The sequence below is a fragment of the Onychomys torridus genome, chromosome 1 (assembly GCF_903995425.1).
Source record: "Onychomys torridus chromosome 1, mOncTor1.1, whole genome shotgun sequence".
NCBI classification, from domain to species: Eukaryota; Metazoa; Chordata; class Mammalia; order Rodentia; family Cricetidae; genus Onychomys; species Onychomys torridus.
In genome coordinates, this window is record NC_050443.1 from 152379095 (window position 1) to 152396482 (window position 17388).

At 38.4% G+C, this 17388-nt stretch overlaps 1 protein-coding gene across 1 annotated transcript; it reads left to right on the forward strand.

The window, feature by feature from the left end:
- The first annotated feature begins 226 nt into the window (after positions 1–226).
- Positions 227–16478, forward strand: Lipn (lipase family member N). Its single transcript, XM_036178873.1, has 9 exons — positions 227–346; positions 890–1007; positions 3964–4162; positions 5714–5823; positions 8170–8306; positions 10306–10452; positions 12546–12617; positions 13055–13126; positions 16245–16478. The coding sequence occupies exons 1-9, from the start codon at positions 227–229 to the stop codon at positions 16476–16478; spliced, it is 1209 nt and encodes a 402-aa protein (XP_036034766.1).
- Positions 16479–17388: the final 910 nt, after the last annotated feature.

A 17388-nucleotide genomic window follows, 5' to 3' on the forward strand; every position in this document is an offset into this window, starting at 1 on the left:
TAAAAATACCTTAATTAAAATGAAATTTGAAAGGCCTCCAGATTGGTTTAAATTCACTCCACTAGATGACTAACACTCTAAGTAACTTTCACTGTATTTGTTTCTTCCATGCAGCACTAACTTTCTCTGTTGTTATTTGACTTCTCCATGTGGTACTATTTTAATTTTAGTCATCAACATAGATGGATAAGATTAATCTGTAAACATTAAATGTTTTATGGCAGGCATGCCTGAGATATGGTTATTTTTGACAACAGCATGTTTGATACATGGAACTTCAAGTATTAGTGAACTCTTGGATTTGGATTTGGAAAATGGAGTGAATCCTGAAGTGAGGATGAACGCTGTAAGTCCAAACAACTTTAAATAAATGGATTAGTGGGAGGACAGATTGTAAAAGGCCCAGATCTACTATAGCAAAAAACTTGGAAGATAAATAGTTTGTAACATTTTGCAAGTGTCAGGCTGGTAAATCAGCTCCTTTGACTTAATAGCTGATATTTTAGCCATAAGAAGCAGAACTATTATGTCTTTTATATTCATCAATACCCCTTTTAAATTCATACCTTTAAAGCCGTTTGGATAATTCATGACAGCATTATCCTGGCATGGAATTTTACCATCATTAAAGCCAAAAGTAGAGTCAAGAGAGAAGTAACTAAGAAGTGTAGCCTGGGCAGATCAGTCAATACTAAATACCCACCCTCAATAATTTGGTAGATAGCTTCTAGCATTTTGTTTTTATGAAGGCTTTGTGTAATAGATCTCATTTTACAACTACCTATGGCTATAGATTTCATATACTCTAGCCCCATAAATGTGTTAGTCACTTTGTCTTTATGGTGTCTCCTGAGAAGAGGAGCTTCAAATAACTCTATGTCTACTACAGAGTGAAATTATTATCTACAACGGCTATCCCAGTCAAGAGTATGAAGTTACCACTGCAGATGGGTACATCCTTGCCATCAACAGGATTCCCCATGGGAGAGCACAGACTTGGCAGACAGGTACAGATGTATCTCCTGGGAAGAAAGATGCATAACAGAAATTTAATGGTAGCTATTCATCAGGAGAGGAACAGAGTTGTTCAAATCAGTTTCAGTTATTGCAGTGGTCTTTTAATGGCTAACAAGTAGGCTTTATATTTTCCCTCCACTTCTCTAAAGACTGGAAGGGTGAAACACACCTTGCTGAGGAAAATCAGGCCTGCTCCTCAGGTGTGAATGCCAAGGTGGAGCCTACCCTTATTAACTCATTGCTGACTTCTCTGGAAAGCCAGTTTCCTTGCTGTTAGAAGGAGGATTGCCAGGTGGAATGAAGTTTACTCCAGTGAGGTGTCCAAAGGTCTCTCCTCCAATCCCTCTAGAATCAATGGGTCTCTTCTCTTACCACAGGGTTGAATAACTGCATTTCTGAAGCTTTCTCTAAGGATGAAAGTGAACATTCAGGCACCCATGATCAAAGAGACAGTTTGTGAAATGAAAGAGCCAAACATGCAAAAGCATAGAAATTACACTATAGAAGGGAAGCTAGTTGCAGCTAGCCTGTGCAGAGGCTAAAATAAGTATAAACAAATGATTTTTAAAGGGTGGAGGGGGTGCTATTCATTGACACTTGCCTACTATGTTGGTTCTGCAGCTCTTTTCCTCAATTCATACTCAGGGCAGCCAAAACCACCAGAATCACAGTTGGCCCCTCTGAGAAAGGAATATGCCAGTCAAAGGTTTTCAAATGAAAAAAATCAGAGTGGCATATGGGACGTTCTCCCATACAAAATATAGTTTTCCAAGTTAGACTTAAATGTCAAGAAATGAACAAATATATTTTAATAGAATATCTATTCTAGGATATGGTTATACTCAACATAATGCTCTGTTACCTTCATTTCAAATTAAAAGAGCATCTTGGATCTTGTATATTTGTAGTTTTGCCTTTTGTTAAATCAGGCAACACGTTTGAGGGAGAAACAGCTATGGAGAAAAGAATTTTATGGGAACAAATTTAAGGAGAGAAAGTTGTGAAAAGATGTGGGGTTCGAAACCATTTGTTAGTTGTAGTTTTCTACATATTTTTAATCAGTTAACACTAACCATCTCCATTTACAGATGATGAGGACAAGCAGCTGCTGAAATAGGCACAAAGTCACACAAATAACAAGCTACAATACCCGAATTCAAATGTGGCAGTCTGACTCCAGGACTTTTGTTTTCAGTCATTAAATTATGGTGCTAGTTGATATGCTGCTGCTGCCGCTGTTTTGTTTTGATCGACAGCACCGATTCTCTCATTTCACTGAACATTTACTCCCTCTTGTGCTGTTTTACTCTTTTGCTCTCTGCTTTTTGGGGGTCTGCCCCCTAGCTCCCAAATAAATACATGGAGGCTTATTCTTTCTTATGAATGCCAGCCTTAGCTTGGCTTGTTTCTAGCCAGCTTTTCTTAAATTATCCCATCTAGCTTTTGTCTCTGGGCTTTTACCTTTCTCTATTTCTGTATGCCTTTCTTTACTCGGTGACTTGCTGTACAGCTGAGTGGCTGGCTCTTAGAGTCCTCCTCTCCTCCTTTTGCTCCCAAACTTCTCTTTCCAGATTTCTTTTCCTGTTTATTCTCTCTGCCTGACAGCACCACCTATCCTTTCTCCTGCCTAACTGTTGGCCATTCAGCTCTTTATTAGACCAGTCAGGTGTTTTAGACAGACAAATTAACCCAGCTTCAGAGTTAAACAAATGCAACATAAAAGAATGCAACACAGTCGGGCGGTAGTGGCGCATGCCTTTAGTCCCAGCACTCGGGAGGCAGAGCCAGGAGGTTCTCTGTGAATTTGAGGCCAGCCTGGGCTACCAAGTGAGTCCCAGGAAAGGCGCAAAGCTACACAGAGAAACCCTGTCTCGAAAAACCAAAAAAAAAAAAAAAAAAAAAAGAATGCAACACATCATTGCATCACTAAACAAATGTTTCACAGCATAAACAAATGTAACCATCTTAGTATAATATTGTACAACACTCATGAACCTAAGATTGGGCAGAAGGATGTCTAGCACATTCTACTTTTATAGTTTGCAAATGCTCCCCAGTGAGCAAAAGCTGGGGAACAGGGTGGAAGTTTGACAAGGAATTATTCTGTGCCTACTTACATGTACTTCCTCTTCCTTCCTAAGTCTGATGCAAAACTCTATTAACTACTAAAAATTTTGCATCTTTGTAAGCCATGCATGTAGATGCTAATAAATGGAAAATAGGATTATGCGTTCATAAACCTAATGGATATTGAAAATACCATGAGGAAAACAATTATTTAATGCACCTAATTAACTAAATATAGTTCAAAACACAGCGCACTATAGTGATTTGCCCTTGTGATTCCATGACTGTCTAGGAGGTGAAGCACAAGTCTGCCCTGTGTAGCATCAAGAAAGATTATCATATTGCTCCTTCTAGCCTGGGGGAGGGGAGGGGATCACAATTGCAATTGGAGTATGGCTTATATCGAACATGTACTGATTTGTACCATGGTAGGATTGAAAAGTTGCAAGCATCATAGAGTGGTGACTACAAGTGTGTGCATAGAACAGAGCAGTCACAAATGTGTGCTTTGACATGAGACACAATCATTTTTAAGTTTCTAATCTGAAACTTGTTACTCAGGAAACCATTTAGGAAAGTTATTTAATTATTTAAAGCTTGGTTTGCACATCTGTAAAATGTTCCTCAAAAGAGATGCTACTTTTTAAATTGTCCTAAGAAATCAAGAAGCTGATGCACGTACCCCAGTCAGCTCAGCACAATGATATAGTATGTGCTCCAGCAGCTGGTGATATGGATTTAATACTCTAAACTAATACCCTAATAACAAGGGGGCAAAGGTATGCTCTTTGTGCATACATGTGTGTGTGTTTGTGTGTGTGTTTCTAAATCATTCGTAGCTATAAATTTCTCTTGCTTTCTCCACACCCCCTTGTCCAGGTCCCCGGCCGGTTGTGTATATGCAGCATGCCTTGTTTGCAGACAACACCTACTGGCTTGAGAATTTTGCCAATGGAAGCCTCGGGTTCATTCTAGCAGATGCGGGTTATGATGTGTGGATGGGAAACAGTCGGGGGAACACTTGGTCAAGAAGACACAAAACTCTCTCAGCAAATGAAGAGAAATTCTGGGCTTTCAGGTAAACTATATCTAAGAAAAATCTCCAGAAAATCGGAGAAATTTCCTTAAATATAAATTTATGGTTAATACATGATATTTTGGGTTATAAAACCCCCTTAGTTTCTAATATATCCAAAGGAAAAAGCAGAAAGCAGAATTAATTCTAATAGTACTTTTAGCTAATGTTTTCTCTTAGGCAATCAATCCATTTTGCGAAAAATAATGTGCATTTATACTTATTTAAAGAAACTGTGAGCTGAGATTATATTCTATACTGCTAGGTGTGGTGGCTTACACTTGTAATGCCAGTCCTTGCGGAAGCAGGAGGATTTCCATGAGTTAGAGGCTAGCTTGGGTTATATTGTGAGTTCCAGGCCAGCCGTAGTTTGGTTCTTGTTAAAACAACATGACTATACTTCAAATGACAAATAAATATACAGCAATAAGAAAAAAGAGACCCAGAGACTGGAAGAGAAAAAGATTACATAGCATACCTTTTTAGGAAAAACTCCAATGTGATGTTTTAATGTGTTAATGAACAGTTAATAAGATTTTTTTGGTATTTTGACAATTTATTTATTAGAACTGTTTTCTGGTTTCATTAGAGGACAGGGTTGTGTTTGATAGACTTCCTTCCAAAGGTCCTAAGCACCAAGTTGACTGGCATCCTGCTATTAGATAGAGAGTATATCATTTTTATAACAATTAAGAGTCACTGCTCCCTGAACAGGGTTGGAGGAGAAAAAGAAAGGAATACACTGTTAGGGCTACAGCTGTGTGGAGGGGCAAAATTTAGGAAACATTTTGGATCTAGACTTTGGCACAAAGCTTGGGTCTGTTTCTCTGTGAGGCATCACAATTCTCTCCTACTTGGTTGTATCAACTTATTGGTCCCTTTGTGTACTTTTTACGAGATCATGGCGTACTTGAACCTACTGAATATAATATGGTCCTTTTTGTTCTCCTCCACAGATGCTAGATGAACATAGGATTTTGGTATTGATATTATAGGATATTGAATATATATATATATATATATATATATATATATGTATGTATATACAAATACTAACAATGACAACATCAGATTAAGTACCTACTAACAGGCAAGTCATTTCTTTCATACAATCCAAGCCCCATAGCAGATCTATAGGCCAGGTACTCCCTGTCCATTTTCCAATTGGGCATACTTGTGGTCATAACATTTAAATCACTTCCCTAATGTTACTCAGCTTGCAAATGATAGAATCATGAGTGACATCGGTGATGGGTATTGAATAACATTCATCAATACCATAGGGAAATCAGTGGAAAAAAAGAGAAAAAAAAGCAAGAAAGGGGAGCTAGGAGGAGTGTGAAGAATGAGGATGAAGTAGGCATTAGTCCCCCAGCCATTCCTGCTCCCAGAAAACAGAACAAATGCACAAAATGTTGCAGTAGTCTTCGTTTAACTGGGTGCGTAATGATGTACACACCAAATAAGTAGGCAGCACGGGTGTGAAAGAATCAAGCAAGTGCCTGCGTTTGAAAACTATGGTTGTATGTATTTATCTGTCGTTTCACTTTACAGCTTTGATGAAATGGCCAAATATGACCTCCCAGTGATAATAGACTTCATTGTAAATAAAACAGGTCAGGAGAAGTTGTACTTCATTGGACATTCCCTCGGCACTACAATAGGTATGTTTACAAAGGTTAATGTTGTGACAATTAATTGGAACTAAGTAATTGTCGGCTATTTATATTGCCCTTCATGCCCTGTCCTGTGCTGAGAATAACCCTCCTATTCTGTGTATCTGTGAACTTGTAGTCCAGGAGCTATGGGTATGAAGGGCCAGCCCTACCCTTCCCTCATTTGGGGTCACAGCCACACACACAACTGTCATGATGACATTAGTCTCCAGAAAGAGTTCATGTCCAAAGTCCAGGGAGGTGATTCTAAGGATAAAGTTTACAGATGCCCTTTTATGCTGAGAAAGTAAAGCTTAAAGCAACAAGACAAATCAACCAATTGGAAAAACAACAGAATCCATATCAGTCACACCTGCCTTACAACCCAGATGCACTCTAGATAAGTTAAAAAGCAGGGGCTCACGTGTAATTTGAACAAATGAAAACTACTTGGTCACATTTGTTTGTGAGTTGAAACACAAAAACTTACTCTAATAAATCAACTAGACTTATCTATTTATATGATCTAATATTTACAAAGTAGCAATTAGAAAACAAAAATTTTAAAAACCCTATTCTCTATTTTTAAATGTAATATAATTTCCTAGAAATTTGGTTGGTTTTTTCTGCAACACTGGGGCTAGAACCCAGGACCCCAGACATTCTGGGAAAGGGCCCTACCGTTGAGTCACACACCCACCCCAAGCTTTGCCCAGACATTTAAAAAAGAAATCAATACTCTTGTTCCAAATAAAAGTTAAAAGAAAATGATACTGACAGAGATTTTAATTTATTACCCATCTTCCACTGAAGTTTCCAATTTTAGGAGACTTAGTTATGAGAAGCTAAGGCATTTTAGATTGGATAAAACTGCAAGAAACAATAAATCTCATAATATTTCCATTACTGCCATTACTATTAATCACCAAAAAGTAATGCCAATCAATTCTTCATGCAAATAGCATTCTACAAGCCTGGGAGAGGAAGTGACCAGAAGAGAACACAGATCAAAAACTTATCATCATATCAATAAGAGAACCCCAAAGAAGCCAGACAATTATATCATAAATATATCCAGCACTTCCTGAGCATTTGCTATGTTTAGGGATCTGTGGTCAGCACTTTTCCTCCCCTGATCTCCCAAAGAACCCCACTGGTACAGAACATAGATTCAGAGCAGGTTGGTTGGAGCCCACCAGTGGGATCAGAAGCATTGGAAAAGGACTTGACTTGCAACTAGATAAGTGAACAGAACTTGCATTCTTACTAATCTGCAAAGAAAATACAGTAAATGAGACCCTCATGCCCTATTGCATTTGAGCATGAGCATGTTTCATTAAACACTTTTTGCATTTGGAGCAGAATTTTTCTAAATGAAGGAAGGATCCATTTGAATGTTGTTTGTTAACCCTGCCTCTAGCACCTAAATGTCCATTCATAAAGTGCATTGTCAGTATAGCAACCAAAGAACTAACCTCCACAGATTTCCAAACACTCTCTGAAGGCAAGTTGTCTATTTGGCACAGAGTCTGTTGCTCAGCTAATTTCCATGACCCAGTGTTAACACTTCAGTATTTCTACATGCGTTTGTGAGTTGTATCTCCAGCAGAGACACAGCAATGCATCTTGGGAAACTAACCTGCCCATCTACCCCCTGTAGCTTTCTCACATGCAATACTGATCCCTACCCTTATCCTCACAGAAATATAAGTGGATGTCATGCCACTGCTGAAAAAAAAAAAAAAAGCAGAGCCAATGGAGACACCTGCCCTTATTGATATCACTGCAGATTTAAGGGAGACATCTTCACTTTGGGGAAGCCGGAAACAGTGTAGGTAGAGTATGAATATCCAGCCAGACACCAAGGACAATGACAATGAAACCTTACTTTAGAGTAGGCAAGAAAGCTTGCGGAATAACTGCAAAACTGCAGAAAGAACGGCTTCATTTGTGTCTTGTGAACTGACTGTTGACTCCTACAAGCTCTGTGACTCTCCAAACAACTTAGAATTGTGGGTGACCAACACACTTATGTGCTTAGGAAATGAGGTTCACCAAGCAGTAGCTGCTTTACCACATCATCCTTTACCCACCAGCTCACTACTATTTCCCCTACGTGAGTTAAGTGGTCCAGCAATAGCATTAGAGGAAGTCATTCATTTGGGACTAACTAGAACTTAAGTCAGATTATCTTGGCAGAAGAACTCAGAACACCTTTCCAACTCATCTCCAAGGTTACTGCAGTAGGAAGACAAAGGACACCCACCAATGCAGAATTCCACTCACTCCCATTGATAAAATTTTGCGTGAATATATCAAATTTTTACAAGATTGTCTTGTTTCCTATTCTCCCAGGGTTTATAGCCTTTTCCACCATGCCTGAACTGGCACAAAGAATCAAAATGAATTTTGCCTTGGGTCCTGTGATCTCATTCAAATATCCCACAAGCATTTTTACCAGTTTTTTTCTACTTCCAAAATCCATAATCAAGGTAGGCTCTTTGTTTTGCCAAAATTTATCTCAGGATCTCATCTTGTGTCATAGATCCACATTATTTTTTAATCTGTATGAAATAGAAGTAGGAACTTTAGTTAAAATCCATAGAAATCAGAGTCCATAAGCATCTGTCTGAGAGTGGTGTGTGTGTGCCTATGTGTGTGTCTGTGTCAATAGTATCTGTAGGTACCATTTACAATTCGCTAAATTCAGTCACTTGCAGAGAAACATGCATAGGCTTTCAGCTGAGTTGAGTTCTACACAGTTTATTGTCTACTCATACATTTTCACGTTCTGTTTAGTTGGGCAGGTCAATAAGTTCACAATTTCTAATTGGAAGATGTTCTTCAAGTTACAAACAAGTATGAATGTTTTGGTTTGACATTAGAAAACCTTCACTAATATACATTTTTCCGTCTGAGAGCTTACTCTTAATCTATTAAAGAACCTAGATTTATTCCATCACCTCAATATCTTACAGTTCAAGTATTCATTTAAATTCTTACTGTTAATTTTTAAGCTGCAAAATAATAGTTCAATTAACAAATGTGGTTTTAGAATTTCATTCACTAGAGAGTTGTTTTTGCCTTTATCTTCTGTTGGTCTCAGTTTCTCTTTGTCATGGCCACAAATAGCATATCTTAATATTAGGCATATTATTAATAGTTTGTTGATGCTGTCCTTTGAGTTTTGAATGATTATAAAAATGAATTTATACAAAAAAATGAAACCAGAAAGTTAATTAGATAATCACAATAATTCTTATAAAAGAAGACAAGGCCCTATTTTGGGACAGAGTTGTAGGAATGAAAGGAAACAGTGAGCACATGGAAGCAAGCACATTAGTGAGCACATCTTCCACATGTGGAAGATATTTCAAATGACTGCTTACAACATCAGTTCTACTGCCTTGTTTACTTTGAGCAGAGGTAATTTAACAACTATTTCAAAATACATTGTCATTGGTTGGTTTTGACTACTATCTACATCTGGGCAGGGTCGATTGAATAAATTTGTTTCTTATCTGTCTATTCATCTGTCTTCCTTCCTTCCTCCCTCCCTTCTTCCCTCCCTCCATCCTTTCCTTCCTTCCTTCCTTCCTTCCTTCCTTTTTTCTTTCCTTCCTTACTTCTTTCCATTTTTTGTTGATTTTTGAATCTCCCACTAAATTAGTATGACAGTCCTTGAACTTACAGCAATCCTCCTATTTCTAATTCCTGTACCACCACACTCAACTGAGTAAACCAGCTTGTTAAATGAAATTTGGAATAGATACATCCATCTATAAATACACCAGTTTTGTAAAATGCATTGCTTTTCTTACATACATCAGACATAAGGCCAATAATGTTTGTGTCTTATCTCTGCATGCATTTCCTATTGTCAGAAATCCTGCCTCTTCAAGACCCAACTCTGACTCCCTCATCACTGGTTTTCTGTACAGTTCTTGGACTATACTGGAGATCTGCTCAAGCTTACACCATAAGCCCTAGATGTTTTCACACACTGTTCTTGTGGCATCATCATGTATTTGATGTCTAGCACCAAGTTCTCTTTGGTGTTTCATTCTCTACTGTTCATCAAGAAGAATGGCTAATTTAGGACAGTAATACACAACCAATGCATATGTGAAAAATATGGATAAAACCTGCATGTCCTTCCTGCTCAATGTAATACTTCATCTTAAAATGAAAATCTCTTTTATCTTGCTTTTCACTAAATGAGAACTTGGCAACCACTGATTAGACAGATTACAGGTGAGATCCACCATGAAGAAATGAATTTGGGGTCAAAGACCCCTTCCTACAATTTATGATCCTCTGTATTTGAAAACAGATGCCTGTTGCTCCTCCCCTGAGTGACTTTGTCCCCTCGACTATGGAAAATAAATGCAAATACAAATAGAATCCCAAATTGATTCATTCTTATAACTAAAGGAATATCAAGGTACTTAAGGAGACATCTTAAAAAGACTTTTTTTTTTTTTTTCACAGAGAATGTTTGGTACCAAAGGTTTCCTCTTAGAAGATAAGAAAGCAAAGGCATCTTACATCAAAATCTGCAGCAAAAAGCTACTCCGACCAATATGTAGTGAGTTTATGTCCCTGTGGGCTGGATTCAACAAGAAAAATATGAATATGGTATGTATAGTAACTAAGTAGCCATTTGATGTTTGAAGAAAGTCCAGCTTTCATTTTACACTTATCTATTATACTATATAGATGCATAGGTGTTGCAAGACCTTAAGACAGATATTTGATATGAATGAAGGACTAGGTTATCTCATGAACATGAGGGCAGGGGAAGGAAAGGTTCATTCTGTCTTCTGTCAAAGTTAGGAGATAGAACACTTTCTAACGAGTGCTAAGAATATTCTCATATGCTTGTAAGCAGCTACAACTTATGGCAATTTCAGTTTACTTCATTTTGGTATATTCAACTAAAAATAAAATTCCAGGAAAGGAGAAGTTTGAGTAAGCAGTGCACTTATTACATGGGTGCAGCCATTAATTTGTGGATTTTGATTCAAAGAAAATTCACTTCTTAATGTGAAAAGTCTAGTACAGAACAGAAGGAAATGGAATTCCCTTCTGAGGAAAACGTTATAGTTCTATTTTATTAGCAACTCATTTCTCCTGCTACTGAAAATTCAAGAAGAAGGAATTTAAGTTGTTTGCAGAGTAGAGTGGTTGTATAGCTAAGACTGCTATATTCTAATGAGAATTTGGCAATTGCTAATTAGAAGGAATACAAGACAGGTCCAGGGGAGATGTTCAGCATCCCATCTCATCCCTATGCTTTCCAAGGCTACGCCCATAAGAAATCATCGACCAAGGCTTCTTTGTTTGGAAGTTAGGATGTTTAATAGTTTCCTTTTGTGTAGATCATAATATCTAAGGTACAGGTATGGTTATTATTTGACCCCATCATTTTTGCCCTAATGATCTCCACAAAATTAAAGTAATCTTTGGAAGGATTCCTCCACATTCTTGCAGTACATATCTCTCTACAGGAACTTAGCAGGTTGAAGGCATGATTTTTAGTGCAATTATTTATTTGTTTCTGTGGTTGTCTGAGACATAGTCTCACACTGTAGCCTAGATTGACCTTAGACTCATGGTTACGTTCCTGCCTCTGCTTCCTACTCCTACCACCCAGTGCTAGAATTAAAGGCATGCCCTGCCACATCTACAAGGCTAATATATTTATTTTATAGGTGAAAAAATAAAACTCAAATTAAACAATTTGAACAAAGTCCTAAAGATATTAACTAACAACATGCAGACCTGAAATCCAAGATCTGTGATCTATCTGTAGCAGCCTACATGCCTGCTTTGTGTGAAAGACCCCAGACCCCTGGGATACTTTCGTCTGTGAGAGGGCTCTCCCAGAAACCAAGATTCCAAACCAGCAGATGCAACACCCAAGAGGAATGTATTCACCACTGGCGCAAGTGGGCTCTCTGTCCTGGTCAGTCAGAGAGCCCTGAGCAGTGGTTGCAAGCATTTTTAAAGGCAGAAACTACAAAATTAGCATAAGATTACAGGTGCCCCGGGTTTGGCCCAATTTAAAAATCATCATATATTTCAGCAATCATTTTGTTACGCGGGAAATTTTGAAACATGCGTCGTAAACTGGTTGGCTCAGGGGAGGTCTAGGGGGAGCGGTTACTCTGGAGGGGAGTTCGCATAGTTATAGGCTTATGATTGGCTGACATTTGACCTAGTATGCTGGACTTGCCAGATGGTCCTTATCTTGGGTCCCCTTTGAGGAAATTTTTAAACAGGGACTTATTATTATTTTAATCTATAATTACAGACCTTGTCCCAAGGCCGGCGGCTGGGCTCTGAAACTTTTTACTTATTTTCAGGGAGAGGATGGGTCAGTGTCTAATGCAAGCAAGTTTACAGAAGCAAAGTCAACAATTGGCAATTGTAAAATGTATCTCTAATTTTTTTTCCTCATGTGCACACCATGCCTGTACCTTATACACAATTCCTGTGCTTGCATGTAGCCTTTTTACTGGTTGTTCTCGACTTAGTGCAGATTTTTGTCCTCAAGAAACCAATGTCCAAGTCACCTTAGCTCTGCTCATACTGAGATGTTTCACATAGACACACATTCAGAGATGGTTTTGCTGTCTTTTTCAAAGTGTTTGTTAAAAGCTCTTAATTGTCCTCTGTTTCTGAGAGACATAGTTCATTTCCTCGGGTGGCTGTGTTTAACTTCCTAGAGTCGATTGGATGTGTACATGTCACATGCTCCCACGGGCTCATCAATACAGAACATCCTGCATATAAAACAGGTAACATCTTTGTCATAGAAAGTCAGCCCCATCCTTGACTCAGTTAATGCCAAAGGTCATAATTCACCCTCTTCTCAGGCTTGTCTCTAGAAGCTTAGAAACTGTCTCCATCTTTGTCCCTGTTGCCTGTCCAGACTTTGATTTGCCTGGAGTCAATGAGAAAGGGTTTTATGGTAGAGAGCAAAGGTGTGACACAAATCGATCCCATTTTAAACTAGAGCTGGTAAAACATGCCCTTAGCTGCAGTAAAGATACCCCGAAGCAAGCTGAAGTTTCCTCCAAGAGAGAAGTGTCTGGAATTTGACTGTCTAATGGGGCTTACTTTTCCACAAGAACCCTCAAGAACCCTTTTTCCTCCCCACCTGATACTTTTCTAAGATTCACTGTTGTTCTCATGATTCTTACCCTGAATATCCTTTCTAAAACACTGATTTCAGCTTTACCGATCTGATGAATTCAGAGCTTATGACTGGGGAAGTGAAGCTGAAAATATGAATCACTACAACCAGGTGAGCTACTCAGAGACCTCAGAATAGGGTTCTGGGAAATTTTGATGAGATATTATCTGAGTAAGAAGAATTCTACATGCTAATTTCTAATATTTGTACTGATAGTTTTTTTAATTATTAATCTGCACAACTTTGTAATATGCAGACCTTTTAGAAATAAAAGGAACATATACAAAGGTGAATAAATTGCTTACATTCCCTCTGCCCAGGGGTGTTAGATATATTAATAGTTTGTTTTATCTCAATTTTCTTAGCATGTATATTAGCTTTATATAACTGTTACTCTTGCTTCTTTTTTTGTTTCAAATTACAGGAAGAAACAATCAATGTTTCTGACAAGATTTTTAAACAAAAAATTTAAAGGGTTGCAAAATATTAGAAATTGTTTCACAAGAATGTTTACTAGCATCCTGGTAAATAAATACACAGTTCTGATGGAAACGAAAAAGAAGTGTAGACCCATTTAGCTGTGTGCTTTGAATAAGCCATTAGCCACTTTTTTTTCTTCTTATGGTTGGAGCTAGGCCTCTAAATGTGAAGTAAACACATGGATGCTAAATTTTGAATTGACTTTTTCTACAGAGGGTGACTATTTCATTTTCAAACCTGAGGCCCTCCAGTTTTCCCAGCACCTTTTGTTGAAAAGGTTGTCCTGTCTCCAATGCACGATTTTTACATCTCTGTAGCCATGTCACTAGTTTCCAGGTATCTGTGTGTTCAGTAAGTCGACATGTCCTTGTTTTATTATTATAGCTCTGTAGTACAACTTACAATCAGAAATTATGATATCACAAACATTTCTTTATCTGCTCAGAATTGCATTATTTATGTCCTTTTTTTGCCTTCGTACAAATTTTATGATATTTGCATCTATTTCTACAAAGAAAGTCATTTTGGGGGTTACTTTGAATTTGTAAAGTGCTATAGTACCAGCTGCTTTTATTGCCTTACAGAAATTCCTGTCCTTTATAAGACATAAGCAAACAAATCTTCCTTCTATCCACTGATTCTACGAAGTCATTTCATCCCTCTATTTCTCCCAATGCCTTTTAATCTAGAAGTAGGAAAGGCTTACTTCCCTCTCCCTTTCTTTCTTGAACTTTGGAAAAATCTATTTGGAGTCTTTTTCTGTTATACAACAGTCCACTTAAATCATTTGTGGCATTCAATTAGTAAATTTAGTTTTCTAATCTCACATTTTGAAGTTCTTTATATTATTTTGGAACAATTCTCCTTGTCCTGAATTTCTGTAGTCCAGTGTTCTAGTTATTTATTTTTCCTTTTTTTTATTTAATGTTTTTATTTTACATACCAACCACAATTCCCCCTCCCATCCCGCCTCCACCTGTCCCTTACCTGCCCCCCCCCCAGACTCACTCCCATCCACTACTCCAAAAGGGAGTCAACAAAGCCTGGTACATTCAGTTGAGGCAGGACCAAGACCCTCCCCCCTGCATTAAGGCTGAGCATGGCATCCCACCATAGGGAACAGTCTCCAAAAAATTCAGCTCATGCACCAGGGAAAGATCTTGATTCCACTCGCAGGGGCCTGTCCCTCAAACAGACCAAGCTATGCAACTGTCTCCTGTATGCAGAGGGCCTAGTCCAGTCCCATGCAGATTCCACAGCTGTTGGTCTAAAGTTGCTGAGTTCCTATGAACTTGGTTCAGTTGTCTCTGTAGATTTCCCTATCATGATCTTGACCTGCCTTGCTCATATAATCCCTCTTCCCTCTCTTTCAACTGGACTCCTGGAGCTAGGCCTGATGCTTTGCTATAGATCTCTGCATCTGCTTCCTTCAGTTACTGGATGAAGGCTCTATGATGACAGTTACGGTAGTCACCAATCTGATTACAGGGGAAGACCAGTTCAGGTACCCTCTCCACTATTGCTAGTAGTCTAATCTAGGTTCATTCTTGTGGATTCCTGGGGATTTCCCTGGCACAAGGTTTCTCCCTAACCTCATAATAGAACCCTCCATCAAGAACAGACACTACTTCAGAGTAAAGGTTTGGGAAAAGAATTTCCAATAAAATGGACCTAAGAAGCAAGCTGATGTAGCTGTCTTAATATCTAACAAAATAGACTTCAAACTAAAATTAATCAAAAGAGAAAACATCCATCAAGATGAAGTCTAAATTCTGAATTTTTATGCTTCTAATACAAGGGCACCATGTTTGTTTTTCTTCTTTGTTCCTTATATTAGTTACTCATCTTTCCAACCCTCCTTAACTATTGGCATTCTCCTTAGATTCTTCACATCTTCCTCTGTTCTTTGGAGAATTTGGTTGTCTCTAGAGCTTGAAATTAAAGAATCCATACCATTTGTCCTCAGATTGGTAGAATCAATCTTCTACTCATCCCTTCTCTATTCAGCCCACACCTTATATGCTATCTGTCTTAACACAGAGCTCTGAAAAAATGACTCTGCTTTGCCTCAAAGTTTCTGAAAGATCTAGATTTCTTAGTTTGGTACATTGGTAAGTTTATTGCTCCTGATCATGGTCTGTACACTCTTCTTTCACTGAGAGGCCTTTCAGGACACATCTTTACCTGTTGTCTTCATTACTTTTCTATTGCTATAACACCATGTCCAAAGCTTAGTTTAGGGCTCACAGTTTCAGGGGGTTAGAGTTTATGACCATTAGGATGGGAAGCAAGGCAGTAGGCAGGCAGGCATGGCACTAGAGCCATAGCTGAGAGCTCACATCTTGAGACACAATCATGAGGCAAAAAGAGGCACTGGGAGTAGGCTTTGATACGTCATCTCCTCCATCAAGGCCACATCTCCAAATCCTTCCCAAACAGTTCCACCAGCTGGCAACCAAGTATTCAAATAAATGAGTTTATGGGGGTCATTCTTATTCAAACCACCACACCTGCCAAAACCCAACCCCCTTAACATCTGTATTCAAGTGTCTGGTTAGGTATCTTTCCTTGCATTTTTCCTTCACAAACTCCCTAAAGGGAAGGACCATTCACTTCATGGGAGCTACTCCCCCTCCACTCTCGTTGTCTAACAAAGTTGTGCTCATAGCAGATACGTATTTTGCAGGCTTTCCACTCAGAAGTTCACATGAAGAGTGTCTTCTCATGATTGCATTTGTCTCTCTTACAGAGTCATCCTCCCATCTATGACCTGACTTCCATGAAGGTGCCCACTGCCATTTGGGCTGGCGGACACGATACCCTCATAACACCTCAAGATATATCCAGGATACTTCCCCAAGTTACAAATCTACGGTACTTCAAACTATTTCCAGATTGGAACCATTTTGATTTTGTCTGGGGCCTTGATGCCCCCCAAAGGCTGTACAGTAAAATCATAAATTTGATGAAAGAATATCTCTAAACCCAGTCTATCTATTTTTCAGTCAAAATTTGCCTGTAGGCCCATGAACAGCTTTAGGGAAAACACTGATGAATGGTGAGGTTGTTTGCAGCATTCACTTGCTATTGTTGAAGTATTCCTTAGTCTCAATGCTCCACTGAGAAAGATGTGACTTGTGCTTCTCAAAGAAACGTCTAAATCTGCAAGGTCAGGGTGTTAACCCTTGACAAGAATCAGAAGCAGGCTCTCTTTTTAAGCCAAGATGATCTAGTGAACTTTTCTCTGTTAAAGGTATAATTGAGAGAATTGTTATAAAAGGACTTTCTCAAAATCTGAGGGTATAGCTCAGGAAGTAGAGGGTTAGCCTACCATGCACAAAGTTATGCATCTGAACCTCATGTATATGCTCTCCTCTTTTTCAAAGAATTGAATATAAGCATTGGAATGTGGCCTAAAAAGAAAGGTTTGATAAAGACAGCCTTTGGGGCATACATGTGGCTGTAACTTTGCCTTACCTGAAATCACACTTTGACCTGAAAACATTATAAACAAGACACAAAACAAATCTTAGCTCACATCAACAAGCCCACAAGAAAACAGCAGCATGGAAAACTATTAAATTTAAGTTTTCCAGAAGCTTATTATACCGCTACAAACTGGCAGGTGAGCAGAGACACAAAATTTGGAAAAATGAAATAAAAATGGATTATTAATTACTAAAATTATCTACCATAGGACAGTGTCTGAAACAAAGATAAATTAATAAGGGTAACTAATAACAGAAAGCCTAATTTAGAACTAGAAAAGGAGAAAGAAAGAAAGAGAGAGAGAGAGAGAAAAGAAAGAAAGGAAGGAAGAAAGGAAGGAAAGAAAGAAAGAGAGAGAGAGAGAAAAAAAGAAAGGAAGGAAGGAAGAAAGGAAGGAAGAAAGA